We start from the raw sequence: 23925 nt of genomic DNA on the forward strand, positions 1-23925 counted from the left end.
TCCATTTTCAGAACTGACTTGGGCATTTAAGTTCATTGATTTCACTGAGACTCGATCACTTGAGACAAGATTCATCTCAGCTCGTTCTGATCAGATCTAAATTAGGTGCCTTTTCCAATAATCTTCAACCTTCTTCACACTACAATCCCTAAGACTTTCTTGTGGCAGCCTCACCTGATAAAGCTACTTGAAGACTTTCAATAATTTTTCACTGACGCTTTCTGAGATCCTTGGGAAAGTCTACAGATTTGCTGCTCAAGTCTTGCAGTTTTTTAGGCTCTCAGTTCATCACACTATCCTAGAAAATATGTCTAATATAGGCAGGAAGAAGTGGCAACTAGAGGTGCCTATCTGTCCATGGGAATAAGAGTTGGAACTTAGATCTTATGCTTGAAGTATACCTTCAGCTTTAACTTAATCTACCCATAGCTAACATGTGAGGGAACCCCACTCTGAATGATTTAGAGTCACAAGGGAGTTTATTGACAACAATCCGCCTTATGGCATTCATAGGAGTATTATCCTTAATCTTGAAGGAATGCAAGAATCTTTCTCATTAATGTCTCAGAAGAATTACATATGCATACCCATATAATTAATTCATGATACTGACATACACACACATTCCTAACAAAACCAAATTTCAGTAACATCAGCAGGACAAAATCTTGGAAGGAGCTTAATTTTCCCATGAGCATCAAGTGTATGCTGTTTTCCCAAAGGTCACATATACCTGGTGATTTGTCTTAAAGGCCAACTGTGATGCTTCCACATCCTCCTCCTCCTCTTCACTGCCTTCTGAACAGGATTCAAACTCATCATTATAATATTCTTCTGCAATTTCTGGGTCTTCAGGGATCTCTAAAGGCAATTATGAGTTTAAAGTATACAGACAGACAATATGCACGATGTTAAAAAGATAAAATGGATTTTATAACGTCCATGTTATGTCACTGGCAATGCATTCTGTAATAGAAATCAAGGGATACATTTTCAGGTTAAAATGTTCATCTTTGATGACATGATAAGCAATGTTAAAGCTGTCTCCGGCAAAAGGTCAGATCCTCATCATATGTTAATTAAAGACCTTAAAGGATCTATATTGATTTTGGCCTGAAATCACTGAACCATAGAATAATTCAGGCTGGAAGGGACTTCATGGGATCATCTAGTCAAAGCAGGGTCAGCACTGAATTGAATCCAGCTTTTGTGAGCTGAAATTATGTCCCAATTTGGTTTTCTCTAACACACACAACCTAGGGTGAATACAACTGCTAAGCTAAAATGGAAAATAATATATACCAGGCACATGTTTAAAAGATAAAAGAAATAAAATCTACATCTTTTTCCAAACTTTCCTGAAGCAAAAGCATAACAAAATAAAAGAAACTGGTGTAAAGTCAAGCTACGCATACTTGGGTGTCACGCTTTCTCAATTTGTTACTATCAATCACAAGCGAGCCTATGAAGTACAATAATTGTTATTAAAACTCAACACATTCATCACAGCATGAAAGACATCCCAGCCAGTCTGCTCCAGGTGAAATCTTTCAGCATCCCAGACTACGTAAGTAAGGAGGTAGTGAAACAGCTCAAGGCCTGATGGCACCTGCTTCAGCAAGCTGTCCTTTTTCAGCAGAAGCACCTAAGCATATGTTGAATTTTAAGCAGAAGCTGGACTGTCATCACTATTTCAACAAAAAGCATAATCCCCACTTTTATAAACAAAGAAGGAAGGCAAAGAGCTGCCCATGAGAGACATGGGTGAGAAGCAGAAGACAAGGAAGCCCAGCTCGCCAGCCATCCCATCAGTAGCCCTGTGCATTCACACATTCCAGAGACATCTTCCAGGAGAGCTAACCCCCGTGCTTCAATTTTAAGCAGTCTCTTACTGATTTGCCAAGATAAGTTACATCCAAGCCCAGAAACAATATTTTTATGCTACTAGTTTTGAAAAAGAAAATGTTTGATATCCAAGTTTGCCTGGTATTATTGCAAGAAATGTTAGCTGCAGATAAAAAACGCTTAGTATTCAGCTGTCATAAATCACCATAGTCCTAACTTTAGCTAATGCTGATTTCCACCGTTCTCCCCAGTTAAGTCTACCAGTTTAAAGAAATATAAACTGACTTATCTTAAATAAATATCTTTATACATTTAGTTAAAAAAATTAATATCTTAAATTAAATTAAAACAATATGAAATTACAAATGTTTAATAGTTATTTTACTTGTTTCACGTGGATCAAAAAACCAAAAAGATTTAAATAAGGGAATACAATTAAAATCCATTAAAAGACATTGGAGTTTGGGCAGGAGGAATAATTCTAGTCTTTAAAGCCTAAGAAAGAGAACTGAGGAAAAAAGTGAAAACGTATTTATCTCCAGCACAAGTGGTTGAAGCTCTCCTGGTGAGATATGATCTCTACTATCTACTGTCTCCAAAGTATGTTAAAAAATACTTCCTTTTTCTATAAACTTGATTTACCTCCAAAATGCTGACACATTTTCACTCAGGTTTCTCTATTTTAAGATATTTATGGAAGCTTCTTAACAGCACCATGCTCCACTGCCACAATTTCTAATCCTTCCTGTTTCTATTTTTCACTTTACTTAATTTGAAAAAAATAAAAAGAAAAAAAAGAAAAAAGAAAAACAGAGGATAAATACGTGGGCTTCCAGGAGAAGAACCCCCCCAACCCAAAACCTTTTTCTCACAAAAGGAAGCATTTTACTGTGTTTAATTGTTTGATTTCTACAAAGTGCCATTTGTCTGAAAAGCTAACACTTCATCTTAAAAAAAAAATCTTAAATATCATTCCTTTTTAGCATGGGAAGAACACTACTAAATCAAGATACATCTCCTTTTCCAGACAGAGTGAATGTTAATTTTTCCTTCTTGCAGAGAGGCTGTCATTCCTGTGATTAGTAAAATTTTATTAGGTTCACCTGCAATCTATCTATGTCTACATACGCATTCAAATACATATGAATCAGCCTATTTATTATGTTATAATGCAAACATTGGATGACACTAGTGTTTTCCGAGTTGTTTTCTCCTCCCACACTCTTCATTTGTTTACTGTTGTACTAAAATTGCAATCCTCTCCTTCCCAACCAAACAAGGTATCAAAATCAGTCTTCTGACACATGAATGTAATTTCCAAATGGCTGCTCTGGCTACAGTAAAGCTCTATACCTTGCAAGTAACCTGTGACCAGCCAGAGCTGCTGATGCCCCCAAACTATGCAGAGGAGCTGGCACTGGCCGTACCTTACTACCACACCAGCTTTAACAACCTTGTCAGAATTGCTCACTTTGCCATTTGAGAAATTGTTCTGAGAGTTGTTCATAGATGGCCAGTTAATCCAAGCTCAGTAATACAATTTTAAATGCTAGTTCAGACCCTAGAGATGTTCCAGGGTACAGATGTTTACTGGCCTTGATTCAGAAGCTCTTCCAAGTGACACTTCTGAAAGAATACTTAAAGGGTGGATGTCAGGAGGACGGGGCCAGGCTCTTTTCAGTGGTGCCCAGTGACAGGACAAGAGGTAACAGGCACAAACTTGAGCATGGGAAGCTCCATCTAAACATGAGGAGGAACTTCTTTACCTTGAGGGTGGCAGAGCACTGGAACAGGCTGCCCAGAGAGGTGGTGGAGTCTCCGTTTCTGGAGACATTCAAAACCCACCTGGAGGCGTTCCTGCGTAACCTGCTGTAGGTGACCCTGCTCTGGCAGGGGGTTGGGCTAGATGATCTCCAGAGGTCCCTTCCAACCCCTACCATTCTGTGATTCCGTGATCCAGTGGGTGGGAATTTGGGATTTAGATACTACAAGTCTTTAAAACTTCTTAGTTTTATGACAAGCACCTTTAAAGAAGGCACTTTCAACATATTCTTATTAGGCTGTCTGGTTCCATATAACAGTTCCTTGAGTCCTACTAAGTAGAGTCAACTCCCAGGCATCCATAAGCTACAGATGCAGAATTAATCTGAGTACAGAACAACTTAGTTGAGATTCAGGATCAGCCTAATTTCAAGAACACATAAATTGGCTTTAGCATAGCTGATACCATAAATCAACACGACGAGCTGTACCTCGGAAAAGAAAGGTGATGGTCACATCCGATATGAAGGTTTCTAACACTGTGCCAGCTGGTAGAACACGCAGCCTGATGGCTGCAACGCCACTGTAGCATAGCTGTCCCTCAGATGCCCATTCTCCCTCTCATACAGCATACTTATATGCTCCTTATGGAGCAGAAAGGAAGGCCTCTACTGCTGCTTCTGCCCCCCCATGCCCCCCAGTCTGTCAGCTGCTCTCTGAAAATACATTACGTTTTACCTAGCTGTGCATATTGCACTAAAGCCAGTCACGGTATCTTTTATTTGCTTACAAAGCACTTTGTTCAGAACAAACTCAGCTATTACTTGTGTATTGCTAGGCGGCTTAGTATAACATTGAGACGCTTGATATTTGCTATTAGATATTCAAGGGAAAATGAGCTCTGAATAATAACATTCCTCATTAGGTTTCTTTCTATACATTACCATGACACTAATAGTGGAAGGAAGGGTAAAAATCCATTATCTAAAAAAAATCATAAAAGCATGGTTATTTCCCAAGAAGACAAACTATACAGAAAACAAAGGAATGTGATACTTGTCATATTTTGCTTAAATCCACCAAGAGCTTGTTTCAGGTAGCATGGTAACTTGGCAACAACAGTTTTCTCCAAAGAGATGAAAATACTTTGATAAATATCTTTAATTTTCTCTTGCCTTGAAGTCATAATTGGTGCATTGACGCAGCTTTGTCACATTCCGGTGCATGCAGAAGACAATAAGTAAGGCCCCTTTTATTTAAAAAAGGGAGAAAAAGGAAAAAGAAAACAGAATTGTATAACATATGTTCATTTTCACCACTTACATTCACAGTTACAAAGTCACACTTGGCTCTTAAGGACTATGATACTTTTTTAATCCCAAGGCTTCATCATATCTCTGGAAGACGGCAGATTTTCTCAGCTGTCCCTTTCCCATTTTAAGGAAAAACCTGCTATGATTCCACGTAGCTACACTCCTCGGTTTGCGCAGTACCACAGACAGCAAAGTGAGGAGCAAATCACTCGACTGCTCCGACAAACGTATACTGTCATGAGATATAATGCACTCTTAACATTACGGTGACATGAACCAAGACGCTAAAAAACAGTGCTACCACACACTGCCACAGGGAGCTGGAAAAAAATTAAGAGGAGGGGCCAGGACACAGACACTTGCGCTTCTCCCCTTGCAAGGCTTTGTACACGAGCCGTGCTGGGGACCGAGGCAAGAGCAGAGACAAGCGTTCCTTCACGGTTTTGCTTCTGCATTGCGCTGGGCTGCAGGACGGCCCGCTGGCAGCACTTCATCAATAACACAAAGGTGTCCGTGGTCCTTTTTCTGTCTTTCATCAGCAAATTTCGGTTTTATCCCATCTGAGCAGGAGTTACCTACGGAATCAAGGATCACAGCGGCCCCCAAGCTGGGCAGGGGGCCGGAGCCCCTGCGTGCAAGGAGGGGCTGGGAGAGTGGGGTCTGTTCCACCCTAAGAAGGGAAGGTAAAGGGGAAACTTTATTTCTGTCTGTGACTATCTGCACAGAGGATAAAAGTAAGGTGGAGCGAGACTCTCCTCAGAGATGACAGGGATAGGACATGAGGAAACAAACACCAGCTGGAACATCAAGACATTAGGAAAAAAATTTTACAATGAGAGTTATGAAATACTGGAACAGGGCTTAAAGAAGCTGTAGAATCTCAATCGTTGAAGGCGTTCAAGACTTGAGCAGATACAGCCCTGTGCAATCTTATCTGATCAGACCTGCTTTGAGCAAGGGATTAGACTAGACCGCCAGAGGTCCATTCCGACCTAAATTATTTTATGATTCTGTGGTTACCTGGTGCTCCACAAACAAACTGTTTAGAATTACCCCAGATGTATTTTTGTGTGTGTATGTATTTAACATACACACTCACAAGCTAAGCAGAAACTTGCAACGTATACACATTCTCATAAATCATGGCCAAAAGGAGATGGTGCCCAGGGCTGGCCAGCACTCTTCAGAACAGCGCATCAGTTGTCACAGAGGAAGAAAACAGAACAGGATTTCTCCCTTCAAGGGTGAAAACAGAAAGAGCTGAAGCACTGTCACTAGGAAAGAGGTTTGAAACACAGAGATACGTTTCTCTGAGCTACATAATCCTGAATGAGAAATTCTACTGCAAAGGAGAGCACAGGCTCTGTGCCCCTTCTGCAGTTCGGGGCAATACTCACACGATTAAGAAAAATAAGATAGCTCCATTATTATAATTTAAGCTCATTCAGATTGGTTTGGGTTTATTTTTCCCAATGCACGACAAAAAATTTCAACTTAAAAAGTTTCCATCAAAGAGAATCGCCTCCTTTGGTCAGAGATAGACGAGATATGCATTACTAAGCTCTGAAGCTTCATTGTTCAGAAAGCCAGTGGAAGCTTTTGTCCAGCCCTTCTAAACTAGGCTGAAAAAGACTCTTGGAAAATGCCTTGTTTAAGAAATGAACCAAGGGATGTAATGGGACTTTTGTGCCCTTGAAAGTCTTGTACAATCCTTTTGGCTAAGCACAAAAGGACTATGAAGTCATTAATAGAATTACCTTCTGACATGGCCATGTACAACATAGGCATAAAATAAAACGGGTTGTTCGAAATGAGAACCAGAAATACAACCAAAGTTAAGCATTAACATTTTATAGTTCTCCTTTTAGCATTTTAGAAAGAAAAAAAAGCTTCAATTCACTTGTGGGCTTCACTGAATGATGATTTACCTATTGTGAAACATCTAGGAAAAATAGAGATAAAGAGGATGTAAATCAGAGTAACATTATGGGGATCTTCCATCACTTGATATTAGAAATGAAGCAGTTAGTTCAAAATGTTTTTCCAAGGAAAAATTACTTTTAAACCAAAATTAAAATTCCAAGAAAAATGTTTTATTTGAAGGACACCGTTCTTTTCCCCAAACCTTTCACCTCCTTGTATTTTATCAGTATGTAAAGAGGTAAAGCATGAGAGAATGGGAGGAGTTGCTAACAACAATGAACAGCAGGAAGGAACACTTTCATCACATTTTTTTCCCTAATTTTCTGAGTGGTTAGTTCTTGGGGTTTTTTTCTGCTGATTTTCTAATTGTCATGTACACAGAAATGGGAGCGCTGGTAGGCAGCGATAACAAAGGTGCCATGCTGCCTTTCAAGCACAATTTAAAGTTCAGCAAATCTAAAAATCTTCCAAATACTCGGAAATCCTTTTAGGATTCCTTTTAGGATCACCCATGGGTGAATGAAGAGAAAGAATAATATAGCGATGAAGTCAATAACAGGGAGCACTTAGTGAGTCATGGAAGCCATTTCCTTTATGCACAAAGAGGCCCTGTTATTGTAAAGGTTGCCCTATTATTTGCACAGTTTCCAACAGGAGCAGAGTAAGAGCTGTAAATTAAAGGAAAAATGACCACGAAGCTACCTTATGACATCAATTTAAAACTACCTTAGTCCTTGAGTTATTTAAAACTTTTTTGATCAGTCAAAGCATACTTTCAAATAAAACCTCGGTTTTCCTGATGAATCTGGCAAAGACTGCCTGATACTTTCCCTTTCAGTCTCACAAGAGTGTTGGGTAGGAGAGTCCACATGTTAACACGAAAAGCTGACCCTTAAGACAGTCACTTCCTTCTCCCCAAGATTCAGTTCAAGAATTCCATTTTTAAGACATAAATTGGGGATATTTTCACAACCAGAAGTTACTAAAAGAGTAGAAGCAAATGTGAACGGTTCAGATCCAAACCTGGTGTAAGCAGTTGTGTGCATGAGAATCTGGATGTAGCAAAGATGTAAAATACATTTAATTTAGGCATAAGCAGTAATATATGTTGAACAAGTACAAAACCAAGTAAATGATTGCAACCACAAAAATCTAGGAAAAAAGCATTGAGACCTTAAACACCTAAATGAAATTAACTAACTGGTTACAGTCAATGTATTGACTAGATCGCAGGGGCACACTTTGCTCCGTGGAGCAGATAAAATAGCAGGACAACGTAAACCAAGATCTTCATTGCTGTCACCTTCTCATTTCCTACAGCTAGTTGTCTGACCGCCACATGCACTGAAAGCTAAACTGGTAGAAACTGCAAACTAATTCAGTATTTGCAGGTACTTTCTGAGCAAATTCTCCCTCACGTGGAATTGGCTCCAGCTTCTTACGCCACCGTATAATTTGGCCCAGCTCCCCAGAAATGCTGTTTAGTTTGATAAGTGAGCCAGAAAACTGTGACTGGGGGGTGGACTGGGATTCCTTATCAAATGATTTTCAACACCATCCTGTTCACAGATGCTTTGTTTGCAAGTAAATGCCTGGTGTGTTTTTATTTACATCGGTTTAACCTTGAGTCTAAAGTGCCGTGTAAAGTTACATTGCCCTGTAAGTAGGACAACTTGAAATAAAAACCGGTATCTTTCTAAGGAAGGCTTAAAACTTTGATATTATCTGAAAATATCTGTTATAGAATCTAGTATTGTGGTTTAACTCCAGTCAGCAGCTAGGACCATGAAGCCACTCGCTCGGTTCTCCCCCTTTCCCCCCAGAAGGATAGGGAGAAGAGGGAGAAAAGGAGGGAAAGGAAAGGAAAAACACCTTGTAGTGGAGATAAAGACAGTTTAATAGAACAATAACAGGAAAAGGAAAAAAACAATAATCACGATAAAAGAATATACAAGATAAAATAATACAACATGAGTCTCTCTCACCACCTGGTGATCTGGTTGCCCGAGCAGTGGTTGCGGATTCCTGCCCCCTGGCCAACCCTCACTTATATACCAAGCACAAGGTCTATGGTACGGAATATTCCATTGGCCATTCCATTGCTCTGTCTATGCTCCTTCTCAGCTTCTATGAGAAGCTGAAAGAAAGTCCTTGAATAGTATAAACTTCAGCTAGCAACAACTAAACTGATTTGCATTATTGACATTTTTTTAAAATTGAATCTGAAACACAACAACCACTAGAAACAAAATTAACTCTACCCCAGCTGAAGCCAGGACAAGTATATAGTATTTTTCGTACATATACAGTCTTCGTGCATTTGCTTCTAATTGCTTCCTAAATTCATCCAGTGTTTTGTAAACGTTTTTCAACATAATGCTTTGGAAGGAGTGAAGGCACTTCCCATGTAGGTTTTAAAAATATTTGGCCAGAATCATTTTAACTGTAGTCACTGACCAAGGTGAATTTTGAGGTAGGCTCTATTTATCAATGCCAAAGTAAATCAGTATGAAAATTAAATCAGAAAAAAAGTAGACGCTACAGAGTAACATAATTTGCTCTCTCCCCACACTTTCAAATTGTTTGGATTTTTTTTTTACATAACTGCTGTTTAAAGACTTCATTCCGCAAGCTTCCCTCGGGGAAGCTGTAAGAGCAAGACTTCTTGTAAGAAGTAAGCTGTGAATTTTTGTGAAGCTATGAAAAGATTTAAGTAGCTAGGCATACTGAACAGTACATAGCTTTGGAAAAGGTTTCCTGAGGAGGTTATGAGTAGAGTTCAATTCCTGATGGCCCTCAAATAAGCTAAAGCATTTGAGTAAAAACTTGAAGATAACGCAAAATGCATAGGAAACTCTACATAGAGGTTTCTAAATTACTGTAAACACAAGATTCAGAAATATAATAAAATTCCCAAGAATATCTCTTTAATTCTATGGTTGCCCTCACAGAAGAACGGTTTAAATGGAGAGCTATAACCAAAGCAAAAAAACAGCTCTCCAAAGGCAATATTTCTAGGGAAAAACTCCTTAAATGAAAAGAGTAATGCTTCAGTCAATTAAAAAGAAAAAAAAAAAAGCATTGATTCATTTGCCTCTTTGTGGCTAAAACTTGCAAACTTTGTTAAACCTTGCTTTTGCTAGACTAAATCAGATTTACTATTCCTTTAATTGAATCTGGGACAAGGTGGGATCTCAGTGTGAAACCAAGCAATGAAAACATGAGACGGATAAGCAGGTCAGAGGGGCACGCTCCCAGCATGTCTACGTCCTCAAACCCTGCGAGAGTCACAGGAGCTTTGTCACCCCATGTGCCAAGGACAAGCAAAGGACCGGTAACAGCAAATGCCAGAACTAAACAGGCAAATTTCTCTCAGCAAGCATCCCATGGTATCATTTCAGAAAGTAGTAAGTCAGGGAATACGCCTTCAGATCCTGGAAGCAGGGTAACCACATGGAAGAGGAGACCAATGGGTAACCCACAGTAGAAGTCACTGCAACACTATCTTAATTGAGACAAGTCTTTTTGGTTACAAAGGATACTATAACAATACCACTGCAGAAAGGTGCTTAGTGCCACTTATTATAAATATTATTGTGTTCTATTTTGGCTTGCCAGACTGAAAAACAAAACAAGACATGATTTTCCTAAAAGTCTTTGAGCGGTGTGATTGCCTGTATGTTCATATTTTGGAGTGTTACTCAGTTACCCAATCCATACGTGTAAGTACCATTTTATAGGCACTAAACAAAACGTGCATCTGCAGAGATGCTTAAAGATGTGCTCAGAAATAACCTTTCAAGACTTGAAAAAATACCTTGAAAATCCTTCAACAAAGCTTGTAAAAATAACAGAGTAGAAAAAAACCCACAATATTTTATAAGTGAACATTTCCTATTTGAGACCCAACTGAACTTTGCCCACTTGAAATTCAAAGCAATATATCCATAACTCACAATTAGCAATGGAAATCTAGAAATAACATATGCAATTACTGTAATGTACTTACCTATTTTGGAATTGTAATGAAATCGGGGGGTTGCCAGATGTAGTGTATTGCAACATATTAAGTTAAGGAATTTAACATGTTATAATCTTTGCAGTAAACAGAAATAAAAAGGAATATAATGCAGATCAGAGAGATCATATAATATATCCCTTTAATTTCTATGCCTTTAACTTTTTAATTTAAATACCACAACTAGCTAGCTTAAGCTATTTTTCTCCTTTAACTTGACCCCTTCCCACACACAAATATGTCTATTAAGAGCAGAGTAGCAGTTTATGGAGACCTGGGGCTCTTACAGAAATGGATGTGAACGTGGGTGATGTCTAGTAATGTCCTAGCAATCCAAAAATGCAAGATACAATATTTTATTAGTGGCCCTTACATCCATTTTCCTGCATTTTCTTTTTCATTCCAGGCACTTAAGTGCTGCAATGAGGACAAGCCCTTAGAAATATGGACGCATTTGCATATATAATTTCTTGAATACTTTAAAAAAAAAAAAAACACCAAACCAAAATCTTTCCCACTCTTGTTTACCGTGTTTCATCAGCTGTGAAATTGATATGAGTATAAAGCGGCACTTTTAGCCCGGAATGCTAGTGCATGGCTTTAAGTTTTCACGCCTGTTAGACTTCGGCTTGTTGAATTTAACACTCCTTATGGCTCCTGTAAAAAGTATGGGGTTTTGGTAATGGAGATAGCTTTCCACCCAACTTCTTTCAGCTGTAAAAACTGATTCAAATCAGAGGGATCAAAGATGATGGTGAGGAAATGGTAGTTTTTGTTACATCTGTAATTGCACTGAGGTATCTGGAAGCACTTTTAGATACAGTTTATGATTTGGTAGCCAATTTGAAGGCAAGTTCTACTGCAGAAATTGAATCAGAAGCCTTGAACACTTAGCTATTACAGTTGTATAACCAGATTATCCCTTGCTCTTCATGCTTTTTTCAACTGCAAAGACTGAGCTTCTCTACCTACAGGATTTTCTATGTAGTAAACAAGAGAAACTTCAGATATTCAACACTAATTTCCCACATGGGTAAGTACAACATGTGCTCTGATAAAAATTTCTCTGGATTCTTTACAATTAAGTCCCCATAACTAGTGTTTCCTATTTATTAAATACCTCTGCAAACATTGATACAGTCAACGGGAATCAAGTTGTACACAGTGTTGAGAATTATGCTGTAAAATTTAGCTTCATTAGAAGACACTGTAACCAAAGCAGAAGGACTCGCACTCAAATAATTAATGTGATGTAGTGACAGAGCTACAATTTTCCATCCTACTTAGCCCAGTGTGTAGTAGCCCACACAGAAAAGCCACGGTGGTCTGCCAGTACTACAAAATCCATGGAAAAGATGACCCTTAGCATCCTAAACTTCTCTCAATATCCAGTTCTCTGAAAAAACGGGCATCTGCTCTTCTGTTTACTTATTTTACAATCAGAAAATTAGTCTACGAACTCAATAAAGTTAATTAGTAGATGAAGATTAACTATATTCATATATTAGAAAGTAATTAATTACTTACATGATGGTTCCAGTAGTTTTTTAGAGGGAGGCCACATCATTGAACAGTAAACATCTGATGAAGCTGCCTAGCTGGAACAGCCACGTTCTAGGTGGCACAGGAAGGCACTGACCATATTCATTCATAATATCAAGGCTAGGTGTAGCTCATGGATACTTTTAGTTTTTGGTCAATAATTTTTGCTAACGGTTTAGAAAATAAGTAATTTCATTCCAGCTGCACTTATTATCATTCATGGAAATGAGCAATTAAGTACGGACAGTTCTTATTTACAGCAAATTTTTTTCTTATTCATAAACTGACCTCTAGTTGCCAGCCCTACATTATAATTTGCCTCGCTATTATTTTCACAAAACCACTATTGAAAGCTAAGTACATGCACTGAAAATACAGTGTTCTCCAGAAAAACGTACATTGGCTTATCTACCCGAGTCCAAATGGAGAGAATTTCTATAAAGAAATGGGTCAAGAGGCGGGGGGAGCAGGAGGCGGGGGCAGAAGTGATGTTACGCAATTCATTGCAAGGTGGCTTTTCTTTTTGATGATAATTAGAGAGGATGAATAACTTATTTCCTAGGTAATTATCTGCAAAAATAGGAAATAGAGACACAGGTTTACCCTGACACGTTTTGCATTGCCCATTCCTGCTTCATTGCCATGATTTGCAAAATACGCTTTTTAATGCTCATAAATAATTAATCAATAAAATGACCTGAAGAAATGTAGCAGCAAAGAAAAAATCCAAATCAAAATACAAAGGGAATTTAGTTATTAATCATTTGCAATTTTACACTACGCCCTGAAAATAAATTAAGTGTACAGATACACATATATATTTTCGACACACAAATATTTATATTTAACACCAACAGTGGCTCAGTGTCTCTGAGTACTATCGCAATATGAAACTTATTTCAGCTCTTTTGTCTCTTCCTTGTACTTGGAGAAACTGGAGATGGAAAAGACAGGAAGCAAAACTGTTCCCAATAGTACAATATATTCCTAACTGTCCACCCTAGTTTTAAATTATTTGTATGATGACAGTTCGATAAATTCCTGGACACATAAGATGGAGACATAAACATTTTTCAATGAATATTAAACAGAACTATAAAATTCCTTTCCATACATATGTCATTATCAAAATATAAATTATTTTAAGTTTTGTTTACAATTAACAAATTAAAAAACTTAATGCAGATTAAAACTATTTCATAAAATAGTTACAAATTAGTAAAGCTATTTTCCATTGTTTTATGTTTAGAAAGGTTTACATTTCCAAGGAACGTGTTAGCGGTCTAATTAGCTGAAACAATACAGTAAGAGTGTATATTATTCTAATGATACACTCAACATACCACTTCAGCCATTTACTTTATATAGTTAATAATAATTATTAAAGCAATTTTTCTAGCTGACTCTTTCTTAGCAACTCTGTTGCCTGTCTTTTTACAAATAAAGGGAACATTTTTTACTCCAGATTGTATGAGTAAAGATGCAAAACTGTTAAGAAACTTATTATAATAACTTAAGAGAAATAGAAATTTAAAGTATGTTTTTAAACCTTCACCATTGCAAGGAATGTTACCTACCCATCTGCCATGACTCCCTGAAGATCTGCAATGTGGAGAAAAGTAATAGCCAAACCAAAAGAATACTTTGCTGTAGCACGCACGCAAAATGCAGCTAAATCACGGAACTGGAGAGACGAAGTCCCAGAACATGAAGATTTACAGAGATATTCCTTAAAACCCCAGTGTGCCTGCCTGCTTATCCTGCTGCCACTGCACACCAAGAGGATGTCCCATGCTTGTGAGATTATGAGTTCTCCTAACCATCTAGGCTGATGTTTTAGGAAAAGACACTTGACTTGATTTCCCTGCAAGCTCATCTATGTCTGCAGAGCAGCTCTTCAAATGCTTCTCACCGCCGCAAGCTTGCTGACCATGAGGAGGGTGGGAAGGGTGCAGAAGCAACGTGCCGCTGGGCAACCAAGAGCAGCAGTGCACAGCTGGCCAGGGAGAGGGCTGCTCTGCTGGGGTTGGCATGCACAGCACTGCTTTCCAGAAGCTAAGATGGGAGCGCATCACCAATACAAAGCAGGACCAGGAGAGTACAACATATGCTGGGTGACCCTGAGAACTGGAATGACAGGGAAAATTCAAAGAACAGAGTCATGAGTTTAAGCATTAAAACCCAAATAATCTATTGTAAATTGGGAGAAAATTGTTTGGAAGCATCTTAAGGAAGGAATAAGGAAGGAAGGTTCAGGTGTGCTAAAAGTGACCAGTGTTAAAATGTATGAATAAAACAGTATTATATAGAGGTATTACACAGGAGGATATTACTGCTGCCTATAAAAATATGAGGAGAATAAGCAAAGGAAGGAAAAGAACTACTTAAGCTGCAAGGCAATAAGGCAGTGCATCTTAAAGATGTCGGCATGAAACAGCCAGAAGTAAATCTACGCCAGAAATAAGAAGGTACACGAGCACTGCAATATTTTAGACCAGGAACAGCTTTCTATGTAGAGAAGCAGGAGGAACTTTCTAAAAATAGGTCAAATTCTTTAGGAAAGGGGCAGTGCAAGTAGATGCCTATGGTAGCCACAGTCTGGACTCGGTTGTCAAATTGATGTTTGTACTCTTTCCATGGAATAGAAGCAAATGACGGGAAAGTGGTGGGACTGGAGGACAGGGCTTTCTCTCTAGCAGAGCACCAACAGGAGCCAAGATAACGTCTCTGTAACATGTGTGTTTAATGTACAGCTTCCTCTCTGTCTCATTAAAACAAAAATAGCATAGTTTGTTATTCACGTAATTTTTCAGGGCTGCCCACTCCCAGGTTAAAATTGGACCCATTTCTTCTTGAGCTTAAGTAATTTAAGCACAAAAGAATTTCAAAGTGATTTCTGTCTGCAACAGCTCATGTTTCTTCGATCTCCCCCCCTCCCCACGTCCTTTATTTTCTGCTGAGGCATGGAGGATGCTGCAGAACATGTGCCCAGAATGTCAGAAGTGCAGAGGGTGAAAGGCGCCAGCGTGCCAAGGTGCACCAGCCATCGCAAGCTGGTCTGGCTTAGCAAGTGACATCTGAACAGTCGTGTTTAAAAAACCCTGTCTCAATCAGTCCCACAGGACTCAGCAGCATTCCTAGTCTCTTTGAGAGAAGAATAAATCTGCACAGTATTGTTGGATGGCACAGTAAGGAACATGATGTTGAAAAACTAACTTAATTTTGTTTTTAAAATATAGCATTTACATTGCCTGCAGCATTTCTCTGTAGGAAGAACAATGAGATTATTTCTTTAAGTTTCTGAAGAACTTCTTGTACCTACTATGAACAATCTGAATGAACCTTTTCTGTAACAGAATCATAGAATCATTTAGGTTGGAAAAGACCCTTGGGATCATCAAGTCCAACCATCAGCCCCACTCTACAAAGTTCTCCCCCTACACCATATCCCTTAACACCACACCTGAACAACTCTTAAACACATCCAGGGATGGTGACTCCACCACCTCCCTGGGCAGCCTATTCCAGTGTCTGACTGCTCTTTCTGTGAAGAATTTTTTCCTAATGTCCAGCCTAAACCTACCCTGCTGCAGCTTGAAGCCATTCCCTCTTGTTCTAACACTAATTACCTGTGAGAAGAGACCAGCACCAACCTCTCTACAGTGTCCTTTTGTAGACAAACAAAGTGGTTGTAGAAAGTGATGAGGTCTCCCCTCAGCCTCCTCTTCCTCAAACTAAACAGTCCCAGCTCCTTCAATCGCTCCTCATGAGATTTATTCTCCAGGCCCTTCACCAGCTTCGTTGCCCTCCTCTGCACTCGCTCCAGCACCTCAATATCTCTCTCATATTGAGGTGCCCAGAACTGGACACAATATTCAAGGTACTGAATATTGTGCTGAGTACAGGGGGACAATCACCTCCCTACTTCTGCTGTCACACTATTTCTAATACAAGCCAGGATGCCATTGGCTTTCTATGGACTGACTTCATCTCAACATCAGAAGCACAAGGTCCTCTCAGATCTCTTTCATATTCCAAAAAATAAAACCTGCTTGAAGGCTAACAAGTTGGTCAGTTATTTGTGATTTCAGACAGCTCTCTTAAATGTCTCTCAAGTGCACAGGGCTGCTAATTAGAATAAAAAATGTTCAGAAGACCATCGCTGATTACATAAAACAAACAGGGAGAGAAGCTTAAACGTCCCAGGGAAATCTGCAGCAGTTAAATGTTTTTGACATTGCTGAAACTCCTCCACTCTAAAGTCCAAAACCCCAAACTGTCATAGTCATTTTCGTTTATTTAACTACACTGCCTTGTTTTTCCCAACTTCCAGTAAGTATAGCTACCACTGCTAAAATTGGATCAAGATGTCACGGTTTTTAAACCTACTTACTAAACTAAACCTTGAGCTTTGTATTTGACACCATCCCCAATGACATACAAGTGTGTTTCATAACGCTTTAGATGATAATTTTCAGTGAAAGCCAAGTGTAAGGTGTTTCATTCTCTATGCCTCTCCCTAAACCTTTAAAAGCCTGATCTTTCAATTCTCCAAGCCCCGATCTTCTCTTTTGTTCATGTTGCAACTTTTCAAGGACTGTAGGATATAAGCAAAAGATAGTTTGAACTTTCCTCCCAACCTGTTGCGATTGGGGTACTATCCCTACCTGTTGCCCACCAGCTTTTCCCATTCCCGAGAGGATTTTTTAGGTCCACCCTGAAGTAATTTAAAGGCTGCTACTGAGCCTCCTCGGTGTTCATGAACAGTCTCCCACCTCTTCCCCTCTTCCTCAAGATTAGTTCTAACTAGGGATCTTGTTAGTCTGGTTTTCATAGTCTAACTTTTTCTGCTAACCTAGTATGGATTAGCAAGGTTTATTAACATATAAGACAACTTTATAAAGCCATTTCATAGCCTTGCTTCTAGCTTTTTTGTTTTTCTATTGTATAGCCCACTGATCAAGAACAAAATTCTTCTGAAAATCAGTAGCTGGAGTTGTTTTTACATTTTCAAATACAAAGGTGCCATTAATAACTTAATAATTAGACATGTAGGACACGCATGGTTGCACTGAAATGTTTTAAGAAAAGAAGAGCATGAATACTGAATAGAGTAAGTAACAGCTTTGACATCAGCTTCAGGAATAACAAGGTATTCACAAAGCAAAGAAAAAAACATGTAATTTCTCTTGCCTATCCATAACTCCTTTTTCCCATAAACCCACCACTTCAATGTCAGAGACTCCGGCAAAAGCAATTAAACATGCATTCAGTTTTGTACAATGGATTGACCCAACTTTTGCATCACAGATATAAATGCATCTAATTTCTGTCATTATAGTTTCACAGCTCAATGGTCTCCAAAGGCAGAAACATCAGTTTCTTTCCTTTCATGCATGTTGTTCTGTTTCTATTTAGGTATCTTTGTATGCTTCCCCCAGTACATCTCCCACGCACATTGACTGCTTTCTCTCGGTCCTCTGTTTGCAAGATTCTCCCCCCTCCCCCCAGGATGTATTTCTAGCAGCTGGGTTCTCTCCTACACAGATCATCCCTCCTTATACTGTGAAATTGCAAGCCAACCACGTAGACGTAAATGAGGCTACATTGAAAGAAAAAAAGCCATTTGCTATTAAAAAACCCCACCTCCACCACAAACCCACTGATTTTGATGCCTTCCTTTTAATGGCGTATACCTTCACAGATACACATAAACCAACACCAAAAGGCAGAGCTATTAGAGAGAAGTAGCTTTCATAAGTAAAAGTACATTAATGCACACTTGCAAGATTCTGATTAAAAATCTTCCACCATAATAGTGCTTACACAATGATTCTTAAATACGAGTATGACACTAGGCCAGAACACTGTAGAAACAAAACATATAAATGTGCTCTTAGAAATATTTTTCTCATTAAGCACATTTCCACAGTCTGACCCTTTTCATCTATCTACAGAAAGTACACGTTATATAGTACTAAAGTACTATAGTACTATATAGTAGCTAAGTATTTGAAGACTGTATAAATAAGCACAGTTTAAAGACTTTCCATCTGCTTCTCTCATTGTTATAGATAAAGAAAAATGCATCAAACTGTACCAAAGATTTCGTACGTGTAAAGTTAAATCTATTTCCTTCTAACTAAGCACCTCATTTGGAGAAAGCGCGTTCACCTCTGTCACTGCTCACGGGTCACTTGGACTCTGGGAACACAGACCTCCTGCCATGTAACCTTGCTGTACGTCTGCTGTACATACACCCACGTAGATTATCTTCCCTCTCTCTTTGTAAATTTTTTGACTGCTTTACAAGTTTGACTGCTTTTTATACCGCAGTTTCCCCACCACAAATTAACTGCAAGGGACAAAATCAAACCTTGCTTTGTTTCTACAAAGTTACACTTCAACACCAAATTTTGAATTCTTACCATGGTCTGTAAGTTCAGACGTGCAGAGCTGACTTGACGCCTCATTTCCACTTGGTTCGTCATGTCCTATGGACACATAGGCGCATGTAATGACTGGCTGAGAATGAATTAGAGGTTTTGAAGCCTGCTCGTCAGATTCCTTAGTCGAACAAAGCAGCATGAAGAGAAACAAGTACAGTTAGAGCTTTCAGCAGGATCACAATACAACGGTTGCCCTGATCTACGCAACTGCTGGGATTTGTATTAGGCAAACACTAAAAAAAAAAAAATCCTAACTTTTTTGTAAATGATCAGTAGTGACTCAGCCATAAGCAGAGACAGATTTAACGTATTTTTATCCAGACACAATGGGAAATAGAAAGTAGACTGCATGTGAAAGAAAAGGTAGAAGACAAAGCACTAACCAAAAGCTCGTTATTTCTGTGATGTTTTCACTGACTATTTCCAAACTGACATTGTTCTCTCTATGATGACATGTAGTGCTAGAATTGACCAGGCCTACCTTCTGCTGCAGATAACTTAAAAGAAAAGGACAGCTTACACTGGGAGTCATTCCAAGACATCATTCTTACTAAAAAGCCAGTTGAAATGCTAATATTCTTAACTAATCAAATGAAAAGAACCCACAGCCATGCCAAATTAGAGTGTTTAAAGGATTACAATTCTAAACTCATTTAAAAATGAATGCATTTTGAACTCTGATGTCATGCAGACTGTCAGCAAGTATATTTCAGAGAGCAGATTTAGATTTAAGGGTGACTTAATAAAAGAAAATTGTGCAATGAATAGAGAGTTTGTCAAACCGTATCTGTATAACTGCATGCGCTTTCTCTCATCACAGATCCACAGGTTCAGCTAAGAGTCTAGACTTTGGTGCACTTCCAAATTATCAATCTTAGAACAGGACTATGCCTCTAATGCTAATGAAAGCACGTAGAAACAGAAAAGTGCTGTATGTTGAATGCGCAAAAATGAGGCCTCTGACACAACAGCCCATACATACATGTAGGACATTGACATTCAGCTGCTGAAAATTACGGGACCTGAATTCTTGCATTCGTTTGATATTTTCTTGGTATTTTTCTTCTGCCAGCTGTCTGTAAATACAGAATACTTGTATTTAGGATGCAATATGAGGGATTGCACAAAGGGCTCTTCTAGAAATAGACGTGGAAAAGCAAATTCCATAATCAGGCTCCCACGATGCCAAATGTTCATGGCATTAAGTGGGGTTAGTTTTAGTGAACTCACAAACTGATTTCAGGCCTTATTTACAAACACTATTATATTTTTTTCTTTCACAACTTGCATAACATAATTGAGAAACAGTAAATTATTAGTCCCGGTCTTTTTTGTTTCTTCCAAAGATCTTAAATACTTTGGACTTCATTCCACCAGGTGGACCAGGGACCTTCCAGCTGAAGATAGGCACGCGACACTTGCGCACTATGAACATTTCACCTGGGGGAGAGTTGGAAACTCTGTTTTTCTGTACGAGACTACTTAAGCCAGTTGCTACGTTAAGCAGCTCTTATAGTCTCCATTACTACATTCCCTTCCTGTCCACCTCTAGATTTGCACTGCTAAAAGCAGATCTCCAGTTTGAGAAGGTACTGGTTTTGCACTGGTTTCTAGTACTTTCAACAAGAGTGAGCTGGCAATAACCCAGAGCTGAATGTAGATCCATTTTAAAGATTCGTGACTGAGAACAAGATTTGAAGATGAATATGTTGCTTTTATATTACAAAATAAATATATTTAATTTTGTTGCTGGGGAAAAAGCCTAGAAATTTAAATAGAAAACACTAAAGTACAAGAAAGTAAAGAAAATTAAAAGCAAACTAGAACTATCCTGCAATGTGTATTATTTCCTAATCTCCATCCATTTTAAGCAGTGAGAGAGACAGACTTCCTATTTATAAATTTACTGTAAGTACAAAAATTTTATTGAAAAGACCAGCCAGAAGAGGTGTTAAATTTATACAGTGGTTTCAATTCAAGGAATTTTTTTTTAAATGAGAATAAATTTAGATACCATCTCCAGTATCAAATGCAATGGTAAGCATCAGACAGACATACATGCTGATCAGATATATTTTCCAAAAAGAGATGAAGGCCTTTAGGTTTTTTTGTTTGTAGCCTTTGATTACGGGCATCACAAGTTGGCACAAGTAATGCCAGGATGTGATTTTACTAAGCATTTTCACTCAAATGCAATTACTGTTGATTTGCACGTATATGTAGCTGCAGAATGGCTGAGGCCATAAATTCAGACTTCATGTCACCTCGCAATATTTTTCTGTACTAGGACATCACTGCCTTACTGAATTGCTAACTTGCTTTGACACGACAGGGTTAAAATGCCGATTCTTATGTTCAAAAATAATTATTTCCTCTATTACCCTCTATAAGTAACTGAGTAAACATTTGTTAATTTACTTTGCACTTTGCAAAATGCTTTTGAAGAAAACATTAAAAATGAATCAAAAATGAACATGGTGCTTTTTTGATCTTCATTCATACCAAATAAAACGCTGACTATTTTTAGGTGGGAAAAACTCAAGTGTGTGATCAAAACAATATATTCTTCTTTTTATTTAAAAAAAGAACCCATGCATAGACACATAGCCCTCCAGCTGTTTCCCATATTCCACTCAGAAATGGTACTTATTCTCCTTCAAATCCCCCCTTTTATTATGTCTCACTCACTTAATAAAAAAAATACAAATCATAAAGCCCTTATAACATGTCCACTACCCCCGTTTGATCATTTGGTAAGACCATCCTCTGAGCTATTAATTTCTGTTGGAAAATCTGCTAGGCCAAAACAATTGACAGAAGCTGGATTGTAACTAAATGTCCAACTCCTCAGACTGCGCAATCTTTAAAATGACAAGTCATTAAAAAAAAAACTCCTATTGTAACACATCTGAAAACCTCTCGTATTTAACCACAAACACAGTTTTGGGCTAACGTTCTGACGTTTTTTTCTACATAAATAATTACTGTGATTTAACTCATCCAAAATCCCCATTGACTTTGAGTAGCTGAAGACCCTTTCTATTTTTATTTTTACCTTGGCAGTTCTGTCTCGTTAGACTGTTGGATGGGGAAAACTGCATTGTTAGGGACCGATGCTAATGTTATGCTCAACTTACTTCAACTTGTTTGCTTTCTCATCTGCAGCATTTAACTTCCTCAGCCTCATTCGTTCCCGTGGTGTCATTTTCTGTACTTCAGAGAGTTCCTGCAGAGTTTGCAAATGAACTTTCCTCTGCCTGAAATTGAATGCATGCAAACCCATCGTCATATAAAAATGTAAATATCAGTATTTTGATTTGATATTGAAACGTAGTGACATTTCAAATGGAATAATTAGAAAGTCATAGGTACTATAACAGACTAAATAGACCTTAGTTTGGAAAGCAAATGCCTCTTTTAAATTGAAATATTTAAACTTAGATTCATGAGGAACGTGAATCATTTCAGGTGAGAATTGAAAAAGGTAAACTCAGCTCCTTAAAAGAATAAATGTTGAAGAATAGTGAAATATTTACCCTGTCAGGCTTCATTTTTGAGCATATTCCAAGTACAAAGGCAGTCTTTAAATGAGAACTACAGAAAAAAGCGGTATCACCCATACATTTTACATTGATTGTTACAAGCTGTCTAGAATAAAAGAGAATATTAATGTGTCTTTAATGACAGCCATAATTATCATGTTGTCCTCTTGAATTTCTAGTCCTAATCAATAATAACAGTTCACCGGTCAAATGGTCTCCACACACCATCTCTGAAAGCTGAGCATGAATTATTGACATATGTATCTCAGCTGTATTTATCAATGCAGGAGAGCAATATTGGTCCTATATCAGAAAGAGGATATTAATCTGAGATTTTCATCTCACATCCTACAGTAGTTACAAAAATTAAACCATAGCTTGCAATGCCTTGGCAGCCACATTTCATACTTACATCACGTTTTCAATTGTTTATATTTATGATACCAAGTATTCATTTCAAATCACTACTTTTGCTCTTCTGAGATAAATTCACCTCTGATCATCTAAGAGCCCACTTTTGTAACCATATTAATTGCAACACTCCTTCTGGACTATCATTTTGAAATCAGGATTTTAATAAATGAGAAGAGAAGTTTTCATTATGCTTTTCAAATGTTGACTATAGAGGGAAATAGTGTAAAGATATGAATATTAGTGTGAAATATAAAGGACTAAGGACAAAGACAAGAGGAGCTCAATTATTCATAAGAATGGAACTAACTCTTCAAGTATGAATAATGTAGGCATATTTCTTGTCCCCTGTAAAAAAACTGTAATTTAAATTAAAAGAACCTCCAGGGGAAAAAAAAGCCATTTTTCATTCAAGTCAAAACTGAACTTGTACAGCTTTATGCTTACTTAAATATTTAAAATTTATGACTTGCATGGGACTGGAATAAAGTAAGCCATTTGAGGCCTTTACTAGAAGAAACTAGACTCAACTATACATGGAAAAAAAAAATTCCTGGTGAGAATAATAAAATCATAAATATAAAGTAGCAATGATTGGGGAGGACACCATAACAAGCAGCTCCTTGTACACTCACTCAGGCTAGAGTATTGCTTCATTACAGCAGATGTGGTAAATTTACTATGTTTAAATTATTTCTCCTCCACTTTTCTGCTCTCTGCCATTTTTTCAGGTATTTTACCTACCTCTTTAGATCCAGGATTGCAGAAATTATTTGGCATTTTGCTTACCGGAAGCAATACAGACAGCTAATATTCTCATAACTACAGGGAAAGTCATAATAAGATTATGACTTTCTGCATATTCCAAACATTTAGACAAAAAGAATCAGACTGCAGCACATTTGAAGATAATTTACAGTGAAGCTTCTCCTAGGATTTTTTTCTCAAATTGATGCCCTGAATTTGAAATCCTCAAAGTAAATTTCCATGCTCAAACGAAAACAGCTGCCATGCATTGCTCCACAATTTTTAGGACCTTTGCACAGAAACAGCTGACTTTCTATTTCCTTTTAACAGAAGTGTAAGAACATGTTAGTAGTTAGAACTTGCTCTTCATCTTA

The 23925-nt window shown here is 38.1% G+C and overlaps 1 protein-coding gene across 1 annotated transcript in view; it reads right to left on the minus strand.

The window, feature by feature from the left end:
- Nucleotides 1-23925, minus strand: part of NEK11 (NIMA related kinase 11) — a 98876-nt gene that overhangs the window by 29596 nt on the left and 45355 nt on the right. The window contains exons 10-13 of the mRNA XM_054189618.1: nt 21989-22108; nt 19834-19927; nt 18831-18969; nt 734-861 (exon numbers count right to left, since the gene is read on the minus strand). Of these exons, the coding sequence (XP_054045593.1) occupies nt 734-861; nt 18831-18969; nt 19834-19927; nt 21989-22108 (481 nt within the window). The remainder of the gene's footprint in view (nt 1-733; nt 862-18830; nt 18970-19833; nt 19928-21988; nt 22109-23925) is intronic.

This window comes from Rissa tridactyla, chromosome 2 (assembly GCF_028500815.1).
Source record: "Rissa tridactyla isolate bRisTri1 chromosome 2, bRisTri1.patW.cur.20221130, whole genome shotgun sequence".
NCBI classification, from domain to species: Eukaryota; Metazoa; Chordata; class Aves; order Charadriiformes; family Laridae; genus Rissa; species Rissa tridactyla.